This window comes from Carettochelys insculpta, chromosome 3, assembly GCF_033958435.1.
Source record: "Carettochelys insculpta isolate YL-2023 chromosome 3, ASM3395843v1, whole genome shotgun sequence".
Lineage (NCBI taxonomy): Eukaryota > Metazoa > Chordata > Testudines > Carettochelyidae > Carettochelys > Carettochelys insculpta.
The window spans coordinates 164,966,832-164,994,065 of NC_134139.1; the positions used below are offsets into that span (position 1 = coordinate 164,966,832).

The 27,234-nt window shown below is 43.1% G+C and overlaps 1 protein-coding gene across 1 annotated transcript in view; it reads right to left on the reverse strand.

The window, feature by feature from the left end:
- The window catches only part of MCPH1 (microcephalin 1), a 227,980-nt gene that overhangs the window by 189,502 nt on the left and 11,244 nt on the right, over positions 1 to 27,234 (reverse strand). Inside the window, exons 3-9 of the mRNA XM_074991178.1 lie at positions 27,094 to 27,178; positions 23,445 to 23,559; positions 22,886 to 23,026; positions 19,900 to 19,995; positions 17,777 to 18,823; positions 17,494 to 17,661; positions 4,764 to 4,873 (exon numbers count right to left, since the gene is read on the reverse strand). Of these exons, the coding sequence (XP_074847279.1) occupies positions 4,764 to 4,873; positions 17,494 to 17,661; positions 17,777 to 18,823; positions 19,900 to 19,995; positions 22,886 to 23,026; positions 23,445 to 23,559; positions 27,094 to 27,178 (1,762 nt within the window). The remainder of the gene's footprint in view (positions 1 to 4,763; positions 4,874 to 17,493; positions 17,662 to 17,776; positions 18,824 to 19,899; positions 19,996 to 22,885; positions 23,027 to 23,444; positions 23,560 to 27,093; positions 27,179 to 27,234) is intronic.

Genomic DNA, 27,234 nt, shown 5'->3' on the forward strand with positions numbered 1-27,234 from the left:
TATAGGTCACTGGGAACTTTTGTTTTTTTGTTTTTTAAATAAACAGCTTCTGATACTGGCAGTTGTCATCCTGTGGACAAGGTGAAGGAATAACCACATAACCTAGGGATGATGACGTATCCACCAGAATCTGTGACATTGGTTACAGCTCTTGCCCCTTATATATGGACAGAACAGGTTGTCATGAAGAGGAGCAATGCGATTCCTGAGAAGAGCCCAGATGCCTTCCATAACAATCCCAAGGACTTCAACAAATCCAAAAAGAGGGATCAATAGATTGCAAGGGACCTCAAGGGAATCTACACCAGAGGTCCCTAAATCCAGAGGAATGTGAAGACTACCTCAACTGTCTTTTGGGGTTCAAGTGTCTCTGCAGAGAGATAATATAGCTATCTCCTCTTACTCATTCAAATCCCAGAACTGTCCCATTGGTTGCATCTTATGCCTCTTCTTGAAGAAAAACACAAGGCACATCTCAATAACATAAAGAACCCATCTCAAAGCATAAAAGATCAACTTCGACATGCAAGATCTGTTCTTCAGAGAGAATCCAGGAGGTGTGCAAACAAGTATTGGGCCGATCTATGTTCTAATAGCCAAAAGGCATCCTATCTGAGTGACCTGAAAACCATGTATGGTGGATTGAAGAAAGCACTCGGACCAAACATTACCAAAGTTGCCCCACTGAAGCATTTAAATGCACAGGTGGCCACCAACGAAAAGCTGCAGACGTTCAGATGGGTGGAACATTACCCAAGTCTTTATTCCCACAAGCGTACAATACAACCTGAACTTGACAACCTCATCTCAGCTCTTCCAGAAATGTCTGAGCTAGATGTAGAGCCTACAGAGGAGGAACTCTCTCATGCTCTTGATGCTCCCTCCAATGGAAAAGCACCAGGAAATGACAGAATTGCAGCTGAAGTCCTGAAGGCAAATAAGGCTGTGCTCCTCCCCCTCCTCTATGACTTACTCTGAAAATGTTGGCGAATAGGAGATGTCCCACATGACATGAGGGATGCAAACATGATCACTCTCTATAAAAACAAAGGCAACCATGGTGACTGCAATGATGACAGAAGCATCTCATTACTGAGCATCACAGGAAAAGCATTTGCCCATGTCGTTCTCAAAAGGCTGCAAAAACTCGCAGATTGAGTCTATCCAGAAACACAACGTGGCTTCAGGACTCGCAGGTCAACAATGGACAAGATTTTCTCCCTTTCACAACTACAGAAAAAATGCAGAGAACAAGGAAAGCTGTTATTCATAGCATTTGTGGGCTTAACAAAGGCATTTGACAGTTAGTAGATCAGGACTATACAGAGTATTAACCAAAATTGGCTGCCCACTCACCCTACTCACGCTCATAACATCCTTTCACAAAAACATGAAAGCAACAGTGCAATATGATGGATCTACATCAGAACCATTTGCAATGAACAACATAGTCAAACAAGGGTGTTTTCTTGCCCCTACCCTCTTCAGCACATTCTTCTTCATTCTACTAAATTGCGCATTTCAAAACTCATACCGCAATGTATTTCTTCACTCAAAATTAGATGGCTCTCTACAACCTGGCAATACCCAAGGCCAAAACTAAGGTCAACAAAGTCCTCATTAGGGAACTCCTCTTTGTAGATGATGCAGATCTTGTCACTCATAAGGCACACTACAGTCACTGAAAGATTCTCCGTCCAGAGCCTGTAAGTTGTTTTCCCTTGATAGAAGCATAAAGAAAACTGTTATATTCACTCAAGGTATATACCTCAGCGACCCAATCATAGAGCTGGAAGGGACCTCAAGAGCTCATTGAGTCCAGCCCCCTGCTTCAAGCAGGATCAACCCCAACTAAGTCATCCCAGCCAGGACTATGTCAAGCTGGGACTTAAAAACCCACTAGTTCTCTAGGCAACACATTCCAGTGCCTCACCACCCTCCTGGTGAAGTAGTTTTTCACTAATATCTAACTTACTCCTCTCCTTCTGTAACTTCAGACCATTACTCCTTGTTCTGCTGTCTCTCACCACTGAGAACAGTTTCTCTCAATCCTCTTTAGAGCACCATTTCAGGAAGTTGAAGGCTGCTATTAAATCACCCCTCAGTCTTCTCTTCTGCAAACTAAATAAGCCCAAACCCCTCAGTCTCTGCTTATAGGTCATGTGCTCCAGCCCCTTAATCATGTTTGTTGCCCTCCGCTGGACCTGTTCCAGCACATCCACATCCTTTCTATACTAGGTACCATTCTGGATAACTGCCCATTAGTTGTGGTTCAACAGTTCTGTTATCTTGGACCTACTACCACCACAAACCTATCCATGGGTGAAAAAACTGAACATCAGAATTGGGAAGGCAGCTACAATTTTTGGTAGACTTACAAAACGAGCATGGAACAATCCTAAACTGACAGTGAAAACAAAGATACTAGTCCACCAGGCACGTGTACTGGGTGTCCTGACATATGGTTCTGAGGCATGAATCACCTACTCGAACCAGTACCAAAAACTGAACAGCTTCCATCTTCGTTGCCTCTGCAGAATTAGGAATATCAACTGGCAAGATAAAGTTTAAAATGCAGACGTCCTGTCAAGATCTGGCATACCCAGCCTCATAGCGATCCTCAACAGCAGAAGAATACAATGGCTTGGTCATGTGAGAAGAAGGGGTGACGAACATCTTCCTAAAGAAATCCTCTTTGGTGAACTGTCATGTGGGTTGAGAACAAGAGGAAGACCAAAGCTGAGATTCAAGGATACGTGCAAAAACGCCATGAAAAAATTCAACATCAATCCAAAACCCTGGGGATTTACTTCATCAGATTGAAATACCTGGAGACGATTGCTACAGTGGGCATGTCATCCTTCGACAGTATATGTGCAAGCCACGCAAAAGAACTTCGTTGTAGAAGGAAAAACTCTCGGAGTCAAGAATTCGGAAACAGACTGACATACGGTTATTGCAATTGACTGTGCAAATCCAGTATTGGATGAATAAGGCCATGAGAGAAGCTGCAGACTCAAACACTGCCCATAGAGCCTCACTGCCACTGCTAACCACCATTTCTTGAGACAAAAGGGGCTATATACAGATCACATTTCAAAATGATTACTTGTAATTAGAGCAATACCAGAATCACACACACACAGCCTTACACAACAAGAAATCTGGAGAACTACTCTTGGGTTCCATTAAACTGGAAGCAGCAGTGATTTATGAACTTTTGAAAGAGCCTCGTGAATTTGTATTGGGACAAGATTGGATTTTGGCATACCGGTTGTATAGTGGTAAGCTTAATAGTAAAAATTCAAAAAAGATAAACTCGGGTACCAAAATAGATAAAAGCAATGAGATAAAATTGGAACTATTGTATACACTTGGGGTAATAAATCACGTACGGAGACTAAAGATGAAAACAATCAATGACAATAAACAATCTCTAACACTGGATTGTTAAGTACTGCTAACAAAGGTTCTTCAAAAGTTACATTTCTTGCGGGGGGTGCAACTTAGTGTCATGTTTTTGTGGCAAACCATAAGGTGGTTCTGACGAAATTTGTCAAAATAGTGGACTAGAAAGCTTCAACTATATGAGCAATCGCAATTTCAGTATACCCATTTTCTTTAAGAATTGAGAGTACTCCAATACCAATGCTTCATATTCAAAGTTTCACTCTCTAATCCTACATAAACCATAAAGGCTATGTCTACACTAGCCAAAAACTTTGAAATGGCCATGCAAATGGCCATTTTGAAGTTTACTACTGAAGCGCTGAAATACATATTCAGCACCTCATTAGCATGCGGGCGGCCGTGGCACTTTGAAATTGAGGCGGCTCGCTGCCGTATGGCTCGTCCCGACGGGGCTCCTTTTCGAAAGGACCCTGCCTACTTCGAAGTCCCCTTATTCCCATCTGCTCACAGGAATAAGGGGACTTTGAAGTAGGTGGGGTCCTTTCGAAAAGGAGCCCCGTCGGGACGAGCCGTGCGGCGGCGAGCCGCGTCAATTTCGAAGTGCTGCGGCCGCCCGCATGCAAATGAGGTGCTGAATATGTATTTCAGTGCTTCATTAGTACACTTCGAAATGGCCATTTGCATGGCCATTTCGAAGTTTGGGGCTAGTGTAGACACAGGCAAACTGTTTATTACTACACTGAACATGCAAGTGAGACCCACTTTACATAAACAGAAATGTCTTCAGAATACAGTAAAAATACCTCAGTTAGTTCTGTAATAAAGAAAAGCCTAAGGCATGTTTTCAAGTTATATCATAGATACACAGACAAGTCCCTCTAGAATAGGCCTGACCAGGTCTTCCTATCCAATATTCACTCAAAATGTAAACAAAACAAAAACAAAACAAAAAGAATACAATACAGTAAAACCCCAAGTTACACAGGGATTATGTTCCACATAACTGAAATTTTTGCTGGTCAGTTTCCTGGTTGCTTCCCTGCCTTCCCCCCAGCCATGCAGCTATCAGCCTGACAGGGTTGCTGCTGGGGGGAAGGCACAAAGAAGGCTTTTAGCCTGCCTAGCTGCCCACAGCTGCGGGCAGCTATATAGGCTGGCAGTCGCACAGCAGCTTCAACCTGCACTTAACTCGCATCAAAGTGAGTTACGTGCAACTTGAAGCTGCATATTTCGAGGGTTTACTGTAGATCATTTTGCATTACACTCAGGAAAGTTTTATCCTTTCAGGTGTTAAAATGATATATTTTACACATATATAAAATAGTCTTAACATTCTGTCTACATACACTGACCTTTTTGAGTCTCCCAGTTTTCTCTGTTTGCTCATTGGGCTTATTCTTGCTATTAAAAACTTCACCAGAGCCATCTATAGCCTCACATACTGAAATTTCATTTTCAATACCTAAAAATCAAGTGCATTAGAAGTTTAGAATCCTAGGGGGAAAGCAAAGTGCAATCTGGTGAAAAAGAACTCTAAAAAAGCTTTTGGAAATCTTTTTTATCCAAGTACCATCACATGAGAGAAAACTGTTTTTAAAATATCATTTGCATATTAATATCTGTGTTTAATTTTCTATTTCACTCAAATTTTGGCAGTATATTTACACTAAGGTCTCTGGTTTAGCTTCACTTTCTAGTCTCACGTCCAGTGGCACAATAACAATGTGCATTTTCAACAGATGAAACAAACAGTCAAAGGCATTATTTAGAAAAAAAAGTGTTCATAATTTCACTGTATGCATACAAAACTTAAATTTGGAGGTCAAAAGCACTGACTGATTTTTTTCCCCTTGAATATCAATGTTCATTAGCTTATTTAAAATGAATTGGAAGTCTCAGTCCTATTCCAAAACAACTGACACCTTGTCAGCTGGTAAAGGATTAAACAGGCATGAAGATTAAGCAAGCTTCTACTCCAGAAGATTATAATACCTAGACACAGAGACTGTCAGAAGTAAACATACACTTTTTATTGCCCATGTTGGATCTGTTCTGTGATTTAATAACTTTCAGTCTCCAGCTGTCAAAACTACTTCGAGAAGTAAACTTGCTTTTGTCAGATGCGTACCCTTTAATCAATATTTTGCTGTATGCAGGATTTATTAGTCAGGATGTAAATAGGTCATTTTTGCTTGTTTACTGGAGTCCAGTCCAGCACATAGTACAATTTCTCATTTCAAATGAAAGCATCCAATTTAGTTAAAATACAGTTCAGGGAACCAGATGTTCTAAGTACAACTCCTCCCAAATAAGCTGCTTTTATTTGTTTTCAAGGATAAAGAACAAAAATGTACTAAATATTCATTATTATAATCGTATTTAAAGCTCAACCAATCAAAATTAAAACTAAAAGTGAATTTTAAAAGAAAATCTTAACAGAATTGCAAAGTTTTAATATTTTACTATCAAGTACCCAAGAACACCCAAACATTTTATAAAATGACTTTTTAATAAGGACAAAAATACTACAAATAATTTAAAAAACGAAAGTATAATTTATTACTACTACTCAGATCATGGTTTCCCAAACTGGGGGGGCGTGCTTCCCTGCAGGGGCATGAAGAAATTCCAGGGGAGAGGGCGGGTGAGGCAACCCAGCCCTTCACATCATGCCCTCCACCGGAAGGAAGAGCCGGACTTTGCTTCCAGGTATCAGTCCCTGCCAATTTACGTGGGTGACCCAGTGTAGCAGCTATAAAAAAATCAGACAACCGGCAAAGACCCATGTGGAGCCTACCTGCCTTCTGCAAAGGTGAGTGAGTGTGGGTTGGGAGGTAGAGAGGACAGGGCTAGATGAGCTGTTGGGTGCGCATGGCTCAGGTGAGAGGAATGGGGTAAGAGTGGGGGTCTGGCAGTGTCTGGCTCTAAGAGGAGGGGCTTGGGCTGGTGACTCATGGGGGTTGCAGGGCTCAGGCAGCCAGACAGCTTGCAGGACTCGTGGGACTGGGGCAGCTAACCCCGGCAGGTGGGCACCTGGCACCAGCAGCACAGGGCTCAGACTGGCAGGCAGGCGGCGGGCCTGAGCAGCACAGGGTTCAGGTAACTGGCTCTGGCTGAGTGGGGCTCGGGCAGCTCGGGATGGCAGGTGGGCAGCTGGCCCTGGCAACTTGGGGCTTGGGCAGCTTGGGCTGGTGGGTGGGCAGCTGGCCCTAGCAGCGTGGGGCTTGAGTGGGCGGCTTGGGCAGCTGGGTCTGGCAGTGTGGAGCGTGGGTGGCTGGGCCTGAACAGCTTGGGCTGGTGGGTAGACCAGCAGCGCATGGCTCAGGCAGGATTGGCTGGCGGCTGGCCCCAGCAACATGGGGCTCGGGCAGCTCAGGATGGCGAGCAGGTGGTTGGATGGCCTTGGCAGTGTGGGGCTCGGGCGGGTGGCTCAGGTGAGTGGCCTGCACCTAGGGCGGGCGGCTGGCCCTGGCAATGCGGGGCATGGGTGGCTGAGGTTGATAAGCAGGCAGCTGGACCCAGCAGTGCAGTACTCGGGCTGGAGGGCAGATGGCTGGCCCCAGCAGCACGGAGCTTGGGCAGGTGGCCCCAGCAGCTTGGGGCTTTGGTGGGTTGGGCTGGCAAGCTGGTGACTGGCCCCAGCAATGTGGGGCTTGGGATGGTGGGCAGGCATGTGATCCTGGCAGCATGGGGCTTGGGAGGGCGGCTGACAAAATTACAAATTGAATTTTTTATTAAAAGGGAGGTTGAATGATGGTAAAGAAGAGGTGTGGGGAGCATGACAGTTTCTCAAAAATCAAAAGGGAGGGCATGATGCTGAAAAGTTTAGGAACCACAGGGTTAGATGTTCTGTTTCAGTCTAGTTAAGTGTTCAAGTATTTCTTCTATTTATTTATACAGTGAACTCTTTCATATCCAGAACTCTCATATAATAGTTTTGCAACCATAATTTGTTACATTTTCCATAAGTACAGTATAGCGTAAGTAAATACAAATACAGTACAAGTTTACAATGTATTAATACTACTGTTGCTGATAAAGTACTCTGCATACATTTTTGATGGTTTCTTAACATCTAATTCTGCTTTTCTTTCAGTGTTATGCATTGCTAGGCATACCTCTCTATTATTGAGAATATTTGAATATCCAGCAACATCCTGATCCCAGGGCTGCCAGATATGAAAGAATTTATTGTACGCCCTACTCAGCCTAAATAAAATCAAAATGCAAGTTTCACAGACTTCTGGTGTCATTCTCTGCTTCTAATGCAAGAAAAATAAAGTTGAGGACTTTCTGTTCCAAGACTAGGGAGCAATGGTTACATAATAAAAAAATCTGATAACATAAGAATAGCCCTACTGGGTAGGCCAAAGATCCATCTAGCCCAATATGCTGCCTTCTGATAATGGCCCATGTCATTTTCCCTAGCGGGAATTAACAGAACAGGTAATCAGGTAATCTATCCCCTGTTGTTCACTCCCAGTATCTGGCAATCAGAAGCTAGGGACACCATCCCTTCCCCTCACAGCTAATAAGCATTGGTGAACTTATCATGCAACAATTTATGTAGTTCTTTTTAAACAGTTGTTGTCTCGTCCATTACAATATCCTTTGGCAGTTTCACAAGTTGACTGCGTGTTGTGTGAAGAGGTATTTTCTTTTGTTTTAAACCCTCTGTCTCTTAATTTCATTGGATGACCTCTAGCTCTTTTGCTATACAATAAATAACATTTCCTTGTTTACTTTCTCCACATCAATGCTTTTATAGTCCTCTATCATATCCCCCTCTATCTCCTGTCTGAGATGAAAACTCTCATGTTTCAGCTGCCCTATACCCCTAATCATTTTTGTTGCACTTTTTCTTACACTTTTCCAAAACCACTATATCTTTTTTGAGACAGGGCAATTGCACATGCAAGCAGCATTCATGGTGTGGACATACTGTGGATCTTCTAGAAGCTATATTAGATTGTGGTTTAGTTTTCTATGCCTTTTTAATGATTCTCAACATTCTGTTTCCCTTTTTGACTGCTGCTGTACATTGTGTGGATGTTTTCAGAGAAATATCCAAGACTCTTTCTTGAGTGGTGACAACTAATTTATACCCCATCTTTTTATATATGTCATGTGTAACTGAGATTGTGAGATGCCATTCATGAAGAAATATATCATGAGATTACATTTCAGGTAAACGTCTTTAATATGCAAGAGCTAAAACTGGAATTGCAGGTGTATTTTAAAATGAACAGCTCCAGAGATATATCTTTAATATTTTGGTTTACTACATATCATGGGAATTATATTTGTGCCTATCAACCCCAATCATAGACCAGTACTCCTTTAAGACAGATGCCGTATAGACAACCATAAAACATCTATTTAAAACAGTGGTTCCCAAACTTTTCAGCATCATGACCCCTTTTTGATTTTTGAGAAACCCTCATGCCCTCATTCCCAATCCATCTGCTCCTTGCTCCCCACAGCAGCCACGCGCTGCCTGAGCAGTTGGAGCTGGCACAGATCTGGGACTCCCACTCCCGTGACACTCCCCCCGCAGGAAGACAGCATGCAGAAGGAAGGCGCTGGCAGGCACCAGAACCAGCTTTTCAGGAAACGTGCCACCTGTTTGGGGAGGGGAAGCAGCACACACGCTTCCCGAGATGCCAGCTCTGGCCTGCAGCTGTGGGACTTCCCCCTCCCCATGCTGCAGGAAGGCATCACTACCTCCATTTTTACAGGAGGTAACGCCAGCATGAGCTCTTTCTTGGGGTGCAGGGAATTGATGGGGGGGGCTGGTTAGCCTTGTGCCCCCCCCCCAGATTTTCTTCACACCCCTGCAAGGGGGCATGTATCCCAGTTTGGGAACAGCTGATTTAAAAGTAGAGGGTTAAAAACATTAAGACACACAACAGGGTGGCCAGACTGTGACTTATGAGCCACATGCAGGTTTTCTGTGGTTAAAGTGTGGCACATGGAGCCACTCTCCTCAACCTCCCTGCTATCCTTTCCACCTACCGGACTGCGACGTGCTGGGGAAAGCTAAGGACCTCTGCTTGCAGCTGGGTGGTGGGATAAGGGCTTCTGTCTAACCCTTAAGTACCTCCCACACCCAGGCTCTTGAACTTCAGAAGATTGTCATGCACAGCGTGAAGGGCCAATAAACTTTGTTCATCCATGACATACATGCAGCTGTGATGGAGGGTGCATGTATCCCAGACAGGCCCAACTGAAAAGGCCGTATCTCTTTGCCCCTGTTCGGCTGCTCTAGCTAGAGACAGGAAATACAAAGGAGCAGCTATGCCCCGTCTTAGGACGGTCTCATTCCTTGTCTGACCTATCGGAATTGCTAGGGTACTCAGGTAAGTAGCTGTGGAAATTAAAGACCTGGGCAAGGACTACCATTCTAAATTACAGTATAACCACCATTTTGTGTAACCACTGTCCCTTTAAAAAACGTAATACCTTTGTAACATTTGCTCTTTCATGTGTGTTGCTCCTGTCCATTCCAACGTGTGCATGCACCCACGTACACAATGATCGGAAGACTTTTCCCTGAAGGCATCAATTAGGTCAGCTGTAACACCCCCTGCTACAACATCTCCCAGAAGGAGAGCAGTAGGTTAGATATTAGGAAAAACTTCTTCACAAGGAAGGTGGTGAAGCACTGGAATGCACTGCCTAGAGAGATTATGGACTCTCCATCCCTAGAGGTTTTTAAGTCCCAGCTTCACAAAGTCCTAGCTCGGATAATTTAGCTGGACTCAATGACCTCCTGAGGTCTCTTCCAGCCGTATGATTCTACATAGCACTTAGTACACTTCTCAGGACCGCTTGTACTCTCCAGGGCAAAAGAGGAAGAAGCGGAGCTTTCTGCCAAATAAATCCAGGAGCAACCCCAACCTTCTCCTCTACTTCTGTAATTTCAGACCATTGCTCCTTGTTCTGCCATCCGACACCACTGAGAACAGTTGCTCTCCATCCTCTTCAGAGCTCTCCTTCAGGAAGTTGAAGACTGCTCTTGGATCACCCCTCAGTCTTCTGTTCTGCAAACTAAATAAGCCCAAATCTCTCAGCCTCTGCTTATAGGTCATGTGCTCCAACCCTTAATCATTTTCATTACCCTCTGCTGAACTGGCTCCAGCATATTCACATCCTTTCTACACTGGGGTGGGGGAAGAACTAGACACAGTATTCCAGACGTGGCCTCAACAGTGCTGAATAGAGGGCAATAACTACTTCTCTACATGTGCTCACAACGCTCCTCCTAATGCACCCTAATATGCCATTAGCCTTCTTTGCTACAAGGGCACACTGTTGACTCATATCTAGCCTTTCCATAATCCCTAGGTCCCTTTCCACTGTACTGCTGCTCAGCCAGTCAGTCCCCAGCCTGTAACAATACCTGGGAGTCTTCCCTCCCATGCACAGGAATCTACACTTCTTCTTGAACCGCATCACATTTCTTTTGGCCCAACCCGCCAATTTATCTGGGTCCCTCTGATCTTCTCTCCCCCCTCCAACATATCTACCTCTCCCTCTATCTTAGTGTCATCCATAAACATGCTGAGGGTGCAATCCAGTCCCTCATCCAGGTTATTAACAAAGATGTTGAATAACACCAGCCCCAGAACCGAGCCTCGGGGCACTCCACTCAAAACTGACCGCTATCCAAATATTGAGCCATTGACCACTACCCGTTGAGACCAATCATCAAGCCAGCTTTCTATCCACCATCTGGATGACATATCCAATCCATATTTCCTCAACTTATGGGCAAGAATGTTGTGGGAGACTGTATCAAAAGCTTTGATAAAGTCAAAGTATATCACATCCACTGACTTCCTCATGTTCACACACCCTGTTACCTTATCATAGGAGCTAAACAGATTGGCCAGGCATGACTTGTCCTTGGTGTATCCATGTTGACTACTTTTGATTACTCTCCCTTCTTCCAAGTGTTCCAAAATGGATTCCTTGAGGATCCCCTCCATTATTTTCCCAGGGACTGAGGTAAGGCTGACTGGGGTCAATAGTTCCCAGGATTATTTTTCTTTCCTTTTTTAAAGATGGGCACTACATTTGTCTTTTGCCAGTTATCTGGAATTGATCCCAATCTCCAAGAATTTTCAAAGATAATGGCCAAAGGCTTGGCAATGATGTCTACCAATTTCCTCAGTACCTTTGCATGCATTAAATCCAGACTCATGGATTTGTGTACATCTAGTTTTTCCTAGGTAGCTCTTAACTCGTTCCTTTCCCAACGAGGGCTACCCTCCACCTTCCCATACCCCATTGTCTAGCACCATAGTGTGGGAGCTGTCCTTGTTTGTGAAGATTGAGGCAAAAAAAACCCCAACACTGAGTACTTCAGTTTTCCTTATATCATCTGTCACTAGGTTACCGATCCATCCACTAATGGCCCCACACCTTTCCTCTTATTGTTAACATGCCTGTAGAAACCCTTCTTGTTACTCTTCACATCCCTTGCCAGCTGCAGTTCCAATTGTACTTCTGCTTTCCTGTTTAGTGCCCAGCATTCTCCAGCCTTATGTTTATATTCCTCCTCAGTTGTCTAAGGAGGAACTGTCCACTTTTCCACTTCTTATATGCACTCTTTTTTGAGTTTAAGCTGACCAAGGATTTCCCTGTTAAGCCAAGCTGGTTGCCTGCCATATTCGCATTTCTTACTATGCAGTGAGATGGTTTGTTTTGTGTCTTCAGTAAGACTTCTTTAAAATTATTGTCAGCTCCCCTGAACTCTTTTCTCTTTCATCTTCATTTCCCAAGGGATCCTGCCCATCAGCTCTCTCAGGGAGTCAAAGTCTGCCCTTTCAAAATCAAGGGTCTGTATATTACTGCTCACTCTTCTTCCTTTTGTCAGGATCCTGAAATCTACCATCTCATGGCCGCTGCAACCCAGGTTGTCACCCACTTCTACTTCTCTTACTAGTTCTTCCCTGTTTGTGAGCAGCAGGTCAAGTTGTGCACAGCCCCTGGTCGGTTCCATCAGCACTTATACCAAGAAGTTATCCCCAACATTCTCCAAAAACTTCATGGATTGTCTGTGTGCTGCTGTTTTGGTCTCCCAACAAATGTCTGGATGATTAAAGTCTCCCATGAGAACCAGGGCATGTGATTTTGAAGCTTCTCTTAGCTGTCTGAAGAAATCCTCATCTATCTCATCTCCCTGATCGGGCAGCTCCCTCACATAGAGGACAACTCCTCCTAAACAGTTTATATCCTTCCATGACCGTGTTCCAGTTATGTGAATCTCCCCATCAAGCGTCCATTATTCCAATCACATCACACTTCTTTGACTCTGCCAGGACCTCTAATTCTTCCTGTTTCCCAGGCTTCTGGCATTTGTGTACAAGCACCTTAGAGAAGCGGCTGATTGGCGCACTCTCTCCTCTTTACCCAGGAATCCTACTCTGTTGTTCCCTACTCCTTCACCACTTACCTCAGGGCTCATGTCACCGTCCCCCAATGAAACCAATTTAAAGCCCTCCTCACTAGATTTGCAAGCCTCCCACAAAGATGCTCTTTCCTCTCTTTGTTAGGTGGAACCCATCTCTTCCTAGATGTCCTTATTCATGAAACAGAATCCCATGGTCGAGGAAACAAAATACTTTTCTGTGACACCACCTACACAACCACACATTTACCTCGGTGATCCCATCTGGACCCCCTCCTTCCACAGGGAGGATGGATGAGAACACCATTTGTGCTTCATATTCCTTGATCTTCCTTCCTAGGGTTATGTAACCCACAGTGATCTCATCAAGGCTGCTCTTGGATGTATTATTTGTTTTTACATGAAGAAATAGGAAGGGGAATAGTCTGCAGGTTTGATGATTTTTGGAAGAGACTCCCTTCCCAGTTTCTAGCTCCCGGTAAGCAGCAAACTTGCCGGGATTTTAGGTCTGGACCGCAGATGGAGGACTCCATCCCTCATAGGAGGAAGTCCCTGACCACCACCACCTGTCTTCTTCTCTTAGGGGTGGTGGTTGTAGAATCCCCATCCCTAGAACTGCATATCCCATGCCTTACAATCCGTGGGGTCATCTTCTGATCTGTTTCCTGTGAGCTATCTGCCCCAGCTATTTCCACCCTATCACCTGTGCAGAAAGGCTGAATGTGGCTGCTTAACTCCACTGGAATTGGAGAGACCTGAATTGGTTTTCTTCTCCTGGAGGTAACATGTTTCCAGTTCTCTTCTTTTTTTTTTTTGAACAGCCTGCTGTTCCTGCAGTACTAAATGGTACCTTCTATCCAGAAAGTCTTCACTTTCTCTGATGGACCTAACGGTTGCTATTTGAGTCTCAAGTCTTCTAACCTTCTCTTCCAAAAGGGCAACCAGTTTGCCCTTCGGACATACAAAATTTGTTCCATCGTCCAGGAGGAAGACAAACATGGCACAACTGCTGTTGTGCAGGTCACAACAGCAGACTTCTCAGTAGAAATGTCACCATCTGTTTTCCCCCTTTCTTCAGAGAGTTCCCCTAGATGCTTCTAGTGCTGCCTTAAAGGGCACAAGAGAAATAAACCTATAAAAAAGGGACAACAGGTATGTGGTTGCCCCACAAGGTCAGCTCCCAGGCAAACTCCCTGTTAACTGCTCCTGTTCGCTGTGGCTGCCTAGGCCTGGCTCAAAGCCTTGCCTCCAATCTAATCAGCCCGTGAAGGCCCACCTGGTATAAAGCACTCCCAATTCATACCCTGCAAACTTATCAAACTGCCAAACATGCTTTCAAACTGCCCCTCTTTGCAAAACAAATGCTCAGACTCGCAGACAGATATTCAACTCACCAGCTCACAATGGAGCCCCCTCAAAAGCCACACTCACCTGAGCTCCTCTTGGATGCTTTCCTCGGCAAACTCCCTGTTTTAGCTGCTCCTGTTCATGGCCAGGCAATAGTGCTGATGTCCTCACTGCTCCTTCTGATGTGGCACCAAGGCCTCCTGCACAGAGGTCAGTGTGCTGCACACCGACGAAGCCAAAGATGTGTCCTGCAACTGTGGTTGGACTGCTGAATCCATCAGAATGAGTTTAAGTCTCTGGTCTCTCTTCTTCTTAGTTCTAGGCTTAAGCCTCCAGCAAATCAAGCACTTATCCAGGAGATGACTTCCTCCCAAGCACTTCAGGTTGCATACTGAAGTGTATGGGAGAAAGTCACCTCTTGTAGGTCACCTCTAGCAATGTATTTCCCCAAGAGTACTAAACAAAAGCAGAGGGGGAGACCCCCTGCTGTTGACTAACAAACTAACTTGAACAATAAATTAATTCACACTACAAAAAAGGATGGACTAGGGAAAAACATCAAATATTTGCAGAGCAAGCTCAATGACCATCATTGTGGAAAGAAGGTATAAGCAGGGTGCAGATCGGAAGAGGTAGATGTCAGGGAGAAGTCATCGCAGGAGGTGCAACAGCCAAAGCGACAGGTGCCAATATAGAAAAAGGTCTTCCAATGATTGTGCAGGTGGGAGTAGATGCACACTGGAATGCACAGGAGCAAGCACACAAAGAAGTGGGGGGGAAACATCCCAGATGGACTAATAGAAATTTTAGTACTATAAAATGTCTACCAGCAGCCATGTAGCACTTTAAAGATTAACAAAATAATTTATTAGGTGATGAGCTTTCGTGGGACAGACCCACCCAATAAATTATTTTGTTAAAGTGCTACTTGACTGCTGGTTTGTTTCATTAGAATACAGACAAACATGGCCACCTCTGTTACTATAAAATGTGTAGTTTAAATTTGATCTACTAAGACACTGTACACAATTTATAAACTAGTAAACCCATTAGGCTTCCCTAGAAGTGTATATTGCTGTAATTCCATTAACTCTTATTCACAGATCAGGAAACCACTCTCTCCCTCCCTTGAGTTCAGCACAAATCTAAGACCTTTACATAAATATCACAGATCACAAAGCACTATAAGATGTCAAATGCAGGGTGTTTGTTTTTTTTTTTTAAAAATCAGCAAGGGATAGAAGAAACTTCTTCTCCTCCAAAACAATTAAATGAACAAGAGAAATCTTATTTTAGTAAGATGCTTTATTTGAGCCCCTTGTGGCTACTAATTAATTTCCACTGGCACTTGCATCTGTACTTTGCCTGCATATGATGTAACCTTACATCAGTAAAATGAAACCAAGCACTGTACTATAAGTGACCTGCTTCAGTGTTTTTCTACAGTCTGCAAAGTCAGAGCAGGAGGCCTAAATTGCCTGACCCCATGTTTCACTTGCATGCAATGCCTAAGCACTCACATCAAAAGCCACAGATGGCTTGCATATGAAAATCTTAACTGCTCACCCAGGTCTAAATAATGCTAAGTGGTATGCATATGAAAGGCAGAATTGTGAATCCCTTGAAAATAAGTATCTTCCCAAAGAAGACAGTGAGAATTTTGCCAATAATAAAAATGTTGCAAGTGAAAGGTCAAAGATGTGTTTTATCTGAGGGCTTTTTTCAGCATTTTAAAAAATAAACAGTTTCCTCTCTGCTAGTTCTAATATTTGCACGACACTTGTGAACAATTACCTAGACCAGTTTTTACTATTTCAACAAACAGCAACACGTAAACTCTCCTGAATTAGAAAGATAATTCATAATCAATCCAAAATAAAAATTATTTTATTCTCAAAACATCAATATTTAATAACCACAGTGATTCAATCTGTTAAAATTCTTCATAGTAATTAATTTTAAATGGGACTAGTGTTTCACAGAGCATATTTAAACAAATTCATACAGTATCTTCTGCTTCTCTTCACTGTTTCTTCCCAAATTCAGGCTCTACGTGATCTCTCACTGAAATCAAAAGGCTGAATTTCTAACACAAGCCGTGTCAAAGAAAACAGGTGACAATGGTACATACCAGATAACATTAGATCAATGAAAGTTCTCATCCAAAAAAGGCAAAGATTTTCAAATAGCAGTAGAGGGTAGGAAAAAAAAAATAAAGGTTCAGGAAATTAAGTTTCAATTTCAAGTTTGCCAAAACATGAAAGTTCTTCTTCTAATGAACTGAAGTCGTGTGCCTCCAGTGAGATGCTCATTTTTGGATTTGAGCTAGAACTTAAACAAAAATTCATCTCGTATCAAAGCAACTGACACATCTAAGTTTAAAAGCATGAGAGCCTTACGTTTGTCTTGCAAAAAGAATAATGGAAAGATGCCAATTTCAAGACCTCTTGCTAAGCTTGTACATTTTGTGCAAAGTAACCATCTCCATTACCATTTACAAATAAACTTGTGATACACTATTTTTAAGTTACACAATTATTGTGCACTCCATACCTTAAAATGTTGATATTTATTTTATTATGTCAGACCAGTAGCCTGAAATTTTGAGATACCATTCTCTGACAGTTACATTTACTAAGAATGTAAGTTTTTTCATGATTCGTAACACACTGCTTGCTGTGCACTACAACGTAGCACAAAGTTTTTAATAAAATTTAGACAAATCATTCAAACATTTTAAAAAAAAGTCTAACAAAATCTACAAAATGTATTTGCCTTATATAAAAAAATTTCCTATATTCAGAAGTCAAAAATATCAAAATTTTAAAATTAGAGTGCTAAAACAGATGCTTTGTGCAAGGAAATTCCTATGGTTTTATATTTGACTATTTTAATAACAGAACAACTCTAGCAATTTTTAAATTTGCTTAAATGATTAACCAGAAATACAAACATTCTGTGACCGTTAAAAATTAAGCCCTCAACATACTGAAAAATAAATTCTAAGTTGAAGTTGGCATGCCATATATATCTCTTGCACTCTTTCACCTCCAGCCATACTGTTGAATGAATTACAGCAATGCAAGTTTTCCTACTTATATTTTTCTTAAGCATCTTCTCCTGCTCGTTTTTACCTCAAAGGGTAGTTTTTCTGCTGGTGGATTAAAGGAATATAGACATTCCAAATTAAGAAATATACAAATATGGACAATTTGTAAAATCATAGTACAATTAACCGTAACACTGTCTAAGAATACACAAGAAAAATGACAAGGTTTTTAAAAGGGTGACAAATATCAGGGGAAAAAAAGTTCACATACTTGGACCGCATTTTTTCGGCTGGATTTCCTTCCTTTTTTCTGTTGACTTTTCTAAATCTGTAGAATCTGGAAAAGTGAGTGAGTGTTCTTGTGGCTCCATTGCACCCATTTTGCCACTTCTTAAAAAATCTGATGACATCTGAGCGTTTTCCTCTGGTAGTCTAGTTTCTGCAAAACATTGTTTTCTATCAGTATGATAATCCATTTTAGAACTTAGCTGCACATGCATTTTTTGTACCATGATGCTGCATCTTTAAATTTTAATTTGTATGGAGCAACTTACCAGTAGTTTGAGGGCAGCTATTCATGATGGCTCTGGGTGATATTTTCTGAATATTCTGCTGTGGTTGATTCCGAGAGCTAGAACGCTGGGCTTCTGCCATCTCAGTGTTTACTGCACCTGGCGTGCAGTTTAAAGCAACATTTAATGAACTTTCTGAACCTTCGGTTAGCTTACAGTCACTTTCTGTTGATATACCACTTGTCTCAACAGTTCTTTTCCTTTTTTTGAGTAGAGGGGCAGTGAACTGTTCATTAGACCCTTCAAGCAATTTATCCTGTTTGTGGCTTAAAAAGCCTGATTTGCAACTCACTTCAAGAGTACTTGGCAATTTCTGCTGAACTTGCAAAGGAAAGTGTCTTATTTGCTGTTCACTGTTACTCAAATTAGAAGGTGAAAAGAAATCTTCATACAAAGCTTCCTCTATGTCCGATGGCTTGTTACGTGTGGTCATTGCTAGAAGAAACTCATTTTCAGACCGTGCCTTACATAAATCTGACATGGTTAATTCCACACTCTGTTGCTCTCTTTTCGGCTTCCCCTTCGTTTTGTATCCAACACTACACTTCTTTCTATCAACAGGAATATTTATGTCAACTGAATGTACATTAAGCGCGTCTTCACTGCTCAGTAACGAATCAGACTGATTGCTTGGGGTAACTGCAGATGCGTCTAACTGGACCACTTTGGAGTAAAGAGTGACAGGACTAAAGTTTTGCTCTTGGAAAAAGGAACTTTTGTTTGAAACAGATTCTGAAGTCAGATGATATTCACCAGTCAGATTTAGGTTAGGATGCTCTTTAGATTTTCTCTCTTGACCTAATAGTTCACTTTCCAGAGAGCATTGCAGAATTCGTTTGTTGAGATATTTTCTATTAGTTGATTTTGGAGTTAAATTCCCTTGGTCACTGCTGGAAAACAGAGTTTGTCCTGATGTAGGTGTAGAACTATAAATATCACTTTGAGGTGATTCTGGTTTCTGATTTTTGTAGTTACATTTTCCCCAAAGGTCATCAAAACTTGAGTTTAAAGAGTCACTGATGTGCTCTTCTGCAAGATATTAACAACAACAATATAAACATTTTAACAAACTGTGGAATAGCACAAATTTAAATTAGTGAAATATGTAGGAAGTTACTCAAATAATTGAGCGAGGATTAGGACTAAACTTTCACACTTGTGTGGCTAAGATTTTCACTGAAATATTAAAAACATGCCTTTTCTGTATTTTCTCTCACAATAATCACTTTATGAAGTATTTTTGTGATGGAAGAATGTGATAACTTTCAAGAACCTTTTCACAAATCTAGCAACTAATGGCTCAGATACAATAGATTAGAAGAATCCTCGATTATTCCAGAACAGCTCTGAGGAATCTGATGCCTCTCTAACAAGACTTACATTTGCTGAAGAAATCATTTGTTGCAAGAATTATAGAAAGTTTTATGAGGTATTGTACAAGTTTATTAGATGCTTTCATAGCATCTGCTTGGGAAAAGGTTTAACTGTAAGACATGTTGCTGTACTTTTTCTTAAGGCATTTTTAGAGTAAGTATGGTATGGCTATTATCTGGATTTTAACTGAGTTGGAGGAGATGAGAGCTGAAACTTCACATGACACGACAGACATCTGAGACAGTGTCTGAAAGTGTAACCCAGATTTATGCTTAACTGACATTAAGAAAACACATACTAGATAAAATAGAGGACTTCAGCTGATACCTAAAATTCACTTATTTGAGTTAAAACAGCACCTAGAACTTCTTCCTCCAAAAGTGCAAAAATGATCTGAGTATCCCTTTAACCACTGCCAGGCTAAACATCTAGGCACTCCACAGATCATTCTGATAAATCATTTTAAAAAGTAGGTACTGGTAGAATTACTGCAGTTTTGTGTGTGCGCGCATGTGCATGTGTGTGAGACACGGAGATTTTTTTTTTCCCCCCAGGATTTCTGACTCCAGTGAGACAATCCCTGTCTTATACAGCACTTTTCATTAGCACTAGAGGTTCAGTTGCAGCTCTGCGTGCCAGGAGAAGTTGGGCTGGAAGAAAATTCTAGACAGAAACTTCTTGTAATACTTGGTGCATTTAAAATATATTTCACAGAACAAAGTTACATTTACCTGGCAGCAATGCACTTGCTGAAGGGGTGGCACCGTGAAGCTCTTCATATGCAGGCTTTGTTGAATTAAATGTAGATATTTGAGAAATTTGTGAAGCTAAAATATAATTTATCAACAGCTTATTACACATTTTCTACAAAAGCTGCAAATTTAAAATGATCATCTAAGCTCAGAGACAAATCTAAGACCTCATTAACATGCTTACTTTGAAGCAAAACATGCACATAAAAATAAACAAACAGGCCTGGGATGTATTTACAATCAATACCATTTCTGATATACTCAGTTTCCACAGGTCAAGAAATTGAAAAACGCTTCATCCTGGCTATCTTAGTCCGCCTCTAAGGTCACTTCAAAAGTTTCCACCTCAAGGCATCTAAGTATGGGTTTAGAAGCCTAACGGTAGGCTTTCACTTCTGAAAATTATAACTTGTGTATAAACAAGTTCACAGTGTTCTATTAAAATACTAAGAGTCTAAATAGCTTTTTGTTGTTAATAGGGAAGGAACCAAAATGACCTCCTAGGAAGGAGTTTTATTGAAAGAGATCTGAGGGTCACAGTAGACCAAAAGCTAAATGAGTCATCAGTTTAACACTGTTGCAAAAAAACCAAACATCATTCTCGGACGTATTAGGAGGAGTGTTAGAAGCAAGACACAAGAAGTAATTCTTCTGCTCTGTTATACACTTATTAAGCTTCAATGTGGGTATTGTGTCTAGTTCTGGGTGCCACATTTCAGGTGAAATGTGGATAAACTGGAGTAAGTCCAAAGAACAGTAGCAAAAACTATTACAAGTTCAGTGTTTATACTTCAGTTAATTGTAAATATAAATATTACAAACAGCAGAAATTTGCACAGCTTTACATAGCTGCAAACCAATTTAAACCTGTTTCTTTAAAAAATACAGGTTGAACCTCTCTTATCCGTAACTCTCTCTCTCAGTAACATCCATAATTCTCCCAAATTTCCTGTAGTCACAAAGTTTGTTCACAGCCACAATGTTCTGGGCTGTTATTTAGCTGTAATTTAATCTTAAATGTCATCTAAGAACCCAGTAAGCAGTGAAGTGTTGGTAATAATGCTAGACAATATTAACCCCTCGTAGTCCAGCAATTCTCTCATCCAGCACTGGTCAGATCCTGGGTGTGTTAGATTAGAGGTTCAACCTGTATTTAAACCGATTATTTAAATTCATTACCCAGTGTTTTGTATCGTAAATTAGTAATATTTAGATTGCTTACAACTTACCAAAAGCTCTCCCTTTTAAAGAGACTTGGCATTAAGTATATGAACAAAACATTTAAGAAAAAGCTGGTTTAGCTTCAGTTTTCAAAAAGGTCCAATTTTGTATAAGCTTTGTTTAAAAAAAAAAACACCCAACATTTTAACATTCAATGTGTTTCAAACTAATGTATTCCCCTTAAAAAGAAACATTTCGAAATAGTATGTTTCCAGCATGAAAATGCTTTTTTAAATCTAAAAAACAAAATCAACATTTGAGTCAAGAAACATGATTAAGATTTCAATCTCACAAAGCATTATTTGCATAATTCTAGTGTACATATTAGCAGAACTATTGCAGTTTATGTTACATGACAATCACTGTTTCAATTACAGTATGAAATGTCAAATAGAAAAAAGGCTTCTCACCTAGGTTTAAATACCATTATGAGCTACTGATCCACAGTGGGGAAAAAAATCAATTGCAAGCCACACACATGTAAAAGGCAACTTAAATTTACAGTTTATTTGCAAGAGTGAGAGAAATATAAAAACGTTCAACTCATCTGCCTGGGGGTTTGGAGGTGCAGGTCCTCCCCCTGCAATGAGGTTCCAGCCCCACATTTGGGGGTGGGAGCGTAGAGCCCTGAGTCTTGTTAACAGGGTGAGCTGGCATTTGTGGCTCCAGCTCTAGAGGTGTGGGAGAAGATGACCCAAACTAGCTATGGGATGGATTAAAACTAAGCAACAGGCCAGATTCAGACAGCAGGCTGTGCGTTCCACACCCAATTTAAACAGACATATTACTGAATATTAAAATAGTACTAGTGAGTGGGAGGAATCATGTGTTCACATTGGATTTCACTGGGTAAGGAGTAAAAAAAAGGGAGGTTCACATGTCGAGCAGGATCATCATGGAATACCCAGAGTTCTTTAAAAATTTAAGCCACTCTAGAAACTATGAACTAGGATGACTTCATCTACCACTGATCTATTTCCGGTTTGACATGGCGCACAAAGCAATACTCAGCTTAAATTAGAAGAAATATTGTAACCAATTTTAAACTTCAAGAAGAAGGCACTTAAGTTGAAACACAGAGACATATACATATCTCTCAGAGCTGGAAGGGACCTGGAGAGGTCATTTATATCAGTTCCCTGCACTCACACCACCCTCGACAGGTTGCCCCAGACCCTTTTTTAAAGGCACCCTCAAGGATTGAGCTCACAATCCTGGGCTTACAGGGCCAATGCTCTGACCACTGAGCTATCCTCCCCAATTTCACTAGCATCCCTACTTTTGCAAGAGATGTTAAAGGTTCTTTCAAAACAACACATAATCAAGACCTTGATTTTACATACTCTGTGAAAACAGCATCTCTTAATCCTATGCTATACCAATGGTTCCACAATGAGAGGGAAGAATCCTCATTTTTACAGGTTACCAGCACCTATGGGTTCCTGAGAAATTCCTTTTCCAGGAAATGACTTAACCCTACTTGAGTCAAATGATTTCAACATAAGAACTGTATGACTACAGGGCGTCGAACCAAGAGTCTTCTACTATTTGGTTGAAATATTTATATATTTCTAATTGTGCATTTACGTCAGAGTAATCAGATGCTTCAGAGAAACACAATTTCTCAAACCAAAAGAAATTACACAGTCCTGGAACACGTGCAGAGGTTCCATCAGCATAATTCAGTGAGAAAAATAGCAACCACGTATGGTTTTTCATTAATTCACAAGGCTTAACTTCTTACCAGTAGGGGAAAGATTTTCCCTTTTCTCCTTCATTTCCTTTATTCTCTTTTCCATTGCACTGCACTTATCTCTTAACTTATCTGTAGGGCTATATACAAGTGAACCATCATCCTCAAATAACAAAACAGGTATATCGGTTTCTAAAAAAGTAATTGTAATTTGCAGTTAGTATGAGGCTTCCATATTTGAACAGAACATGAATTTTTCAAGTTTTTACAAACTCAGTTATACTTAAAAACATTTCTACAATACTGCCAGTACCATAAGTTTAATAATGTTGAATTCCAAACAAATCCTGAAACATGAAGTCCAATACTAATTTAAATTAATAAAAAGTAAATTATTCTTTTAGTACTGAAATACACAATTTATAGTATTTCCTCAATGGGAATTCCTATAGTAATAACTATATTAATTTAAATTATAGAGCAATAAAAGAAAAAATAAGCTCCAGCTTAAGAGTTCTCTTGAGACTTTAAAAAAAATATGTTGGCAACTTTTTTTTTTTTTTGAAAACTGTTTAACGTTTTACAATTTAACCAAAACTACTAAACTTACCAGTTAATATTTTTTGTCTATGTAGTTCTTTAGCCATCAGGTCCAATTTTTTTTGTAGTTTTTTATAATTATCTGGTGTTTTTTCAATGAAGTCTTTGGGCTGCATGCATTTGTGCTACAAGAACAACCACAATATAAAACTCTCATAAGTAACCTGTACTTAGCAGTTTTTTACATCATATCTGACCCCTGGTAAATCCCATTTAATCAGCCATGGATAGACCATAAAATTTAAGATTCAATGAAAGATTCAGTGTGAATTAAGGAAAAAATTATTTCAGATTTAACAGAATAACCAAGAAGAAACTAGACAAAACCACAGTGGATATTTTAATACTCATTTGAAAATATGAACACAAGTCTAAAACAGTCTGTATTTTAAAAAGAGCTTAAGCATATGTCTACACTACAGCTCGGAGGCAGGATTCCAGGTTCTCTATTGCAACACAGGCAGCCACTCCTACAAGCTGCCTGTGCTGCAATAGAGAAATAGCGAATGGCTATGCCGAAAGAAGGAGTCCTTCACGGCAGCAATCAGCTGGCAGGCGGCAACACTGCTCACAGCACAAGTGGAGCTCTATGGCTCCAGAGTCCGGTCACGTTTAAGGAAGCAGGCTCCCACAAACCCCTTGGGGAGGAAGCTGTGAGCGTGCAGGCAGCAGGAGCCCACATGGTTCTGCAACATGCTGCCAGCTGCGAGGCCCAAGCCAATCTGCCTTGGTCCCTGGCACTATGGCCAGGGGCCCCTCCAGGACACCAGGCAGTCCTCCCAGGAGGGGAGCCAGGCCCCGAGTGCCAGGCACCCTTGTGGACGGAGGCTGAGCTGCTGAACCAACTCACCCTCTGGGAAGACAAGGAGGTCCTGCGCCAGATCAGGGTGCGGCACCACAATGCTGAGATTCAAGCACCTCTCCAAGGGCCTCACCAGCTGGGGTCACCCCACCTGCACCCCAGACCAGGCGAGGTCCAAGGTGAAGGAGCAGGGCTATTGCAGGGCCCGAGATACAGCTGGGCAGTGCCAACCAGCTGCCCCTACTTTAAAGAAATGGACTGCTTCCTTGGGCCCAAGGAGGCGGGACCGCCAGCCATGGTCCTTGACACTGCGGACCCTGACATGGAGCTAGAGCCTGAGACAGGGACAGAGGAAGAGGACTTCCCAGGATCGGCAGTGGGCACCAGGCACCTGCAGAAGATCAGGCCACTCTAGGCCATAAGTGATGATGAGGGCTCGAGCAAGGGGGCCCTCGTCATCAACGCTCCACCTGGTCCATTCAGCCAGGCCCCCTCTGTGCCTTGCCTGAGTTCCTGGAGGACCCAGAGGTCTGTGCCGTGCACACCGATTGCCGCAGGGCTCGGGGAAGGGGCACTCAGTCCTACTCAGGGCGGCTGTAGCCCACCCACGCTGTTGTCGACCCCAGGGCACATGCAGGCTGGACAGCCCCACTCCCCTGGCCTCCATGGGCCACCCAGCCATGGAGAGACCATGGGGGGGAGGGGAGCTCATGCTCGCAGCACCCATAAGGGGAACCCCAAGATGCAGTCCCCATAGGGCCCCCAGAATTGGGGGGGGGTGGGATTCGCAGGGGCCATTGCTCGGGACTAATGGCCCGTTTCTCTCCCCTCCTCTGTCTCCACAGATCCAGCAGCCAGACCAGCCCTGTCACAGTCCCAGGGAGCCTGACCACAGAGGGCAAGGGGGAAAGGCCTAGACCATGACTACAGACAGCATGGGGCCGCCAGCAAGAGTCCGTTGGTGCCACCAGGGTGAGGAGGAGGAGGAGGAGGCAGCAGGGAAGCAGCCCATACTGTAGCCCTGCGAGATCTGACAGGTGTGCTGCTGGAGTAGCTCACCATGGAGCGGCAGGCCTGGGACCAGGTGGTGGCCAATCTGGACACCCTGACCCAGGCCATGGTCAGCCACCTGGCCCCGGTTGCTGCCCCATTGTGAGCCACTCCTGAAACCGCCCTTCCCACCTCACCCTACTGTCCCTGTCCCCCACCCACCCTTCCTCCCTGCCCGCCACCAATCCACCCTCCTATCCTACCCCTGCAGCGCCCCTCTCCCGCCCATGAGCCTGACCTTGCTTCCCTGTCCCCATCCCACCTCCCCCTGGCTGGCCTCATCCACCTGGCCCACATGTTGCTGACCATGGCCGGCCAGCCAGCCAGAAGGTGGCCACACACCTCCCTACCCCCTGCTCCAAGCCTGGCGAGGCCACGGGGGCCCTGTGCCGACCCTGGTGAAGCCATAGCCCTATCTCCCCATGCTGATGGCCCTGGCCCAGCCCTGATGGAGCCCTGGTACATGGAGGGGAAGGGGCGGGCAACAGGAATCCAGGCCATCAACCCCTGTCAAGGGGTAAAGCACTATGCCTTGACCCCAGCCCCCAGGGTGGCCCCGCCACTACCCCCCCCGCCTATAGTTTCCCCCAGCCCCCCGTCAGCCGCTTCCCTCCCCCGCCTGTAAATAGTTCCCATGAATATACAGAGGCAGACAGTTATAATGTTCTAGTAAAGAGTTTATTGCTGTGGTTAACCCCATGCCTGCTGTGCATGTGTGGAGATAAGGATGTGTGTGCATGGTGGGGGCGGGGGTTACTGCCCCCACTCAAAGGCCTGGAACAGGACTGGCTGTATTCTGCTGGGCCTGGCAGCAGGGGGTGATGTGGGCTGCTCGTACCAGCACCCTGCCTCAGCAGCCCACCTATGCACAAAACGGCTCATGTTTCGACTCCCCAAGGTTGTACAGGGTGCAGCAGATCCCATCCACTGCTGGTATGGTGTGGAGGCCCACATCCAGCCTAGTGAGGAGGCATCTGAAGTGCTCCTTCAAGCAACCGAATACCCATTCAACTGTCTTGCAGGCATGGTTGAGCCTGTCATTAAAAATGTCCTGGCTGTGTGTGTCCCATGTATGAGTTCAGCCAGGCCTGCTGCAAGGGGTTAGCTGCATCTGCCATGCTGCAGGGCAGCATTGTCACGTCCCTGACAGGGAGCTCCTGCCAGGGGATGACGGTCCCCTCAGACACGCGGCGGCCCAGCCCCGAGTTCCGGAACACCCTGGCATTGTGGGCTCCCCTGCTGCTTGCCTAGGGATGGGTAACTGGCCCTCAGCGGGTGCAGGCTAAGGCTCAGGGTTGGGGGCGGGGGCCTTTAAAGGGACAGTAGGCAACAGCCCCAGAAGGGCTTGTCTGCCATGCGACCCTGCCCCTGTACTTTCGACAGAGTGTCCTGGGACGTACAGACACTTCTTTTGAAAGTGCAGTGGAGGCCATTCGAAAAGGTAGGTCGGTCTTCGCTCCATTTGCCTGTGTGGATGCTCCCTTTCGGAAGGCCATCTTTCAGCGTTCAGTTTCGAAAGCCGTCCTTTCAAAACAAAGCTGTAGTGTAGACGCAGCCAAAGTGATTTATGGCCCTAGGTTCTGTTTCAAAAAAGTTACTTTGCAGCTAAAAGGATAAATATCACTGAAATTAGGAACTTGTTTGATTCCCACACATTATCATCCTGTTCAAACAGGTAAGTTTTATTTTTGCCACAGCTGTGAAAGTTAGCAATTCAGACTCCCTTTAGAATAAAGATGAGGGGTCAGAATGGAGATTCAAAATTAGGAAATTTACTATTCTAAACATCTGAAAATTACACACTCACTTTTTTAACCAGAAGGGGCAATCCTTCGTTATTATATATTGCAGGAAATAATGATTCATCTACATGGGCTCCAGCTTCTCTGCATCTGTAGAACCGTATATGTTGTTTAGAATTAGAATTTGATTTTAAAAATGATAAAAT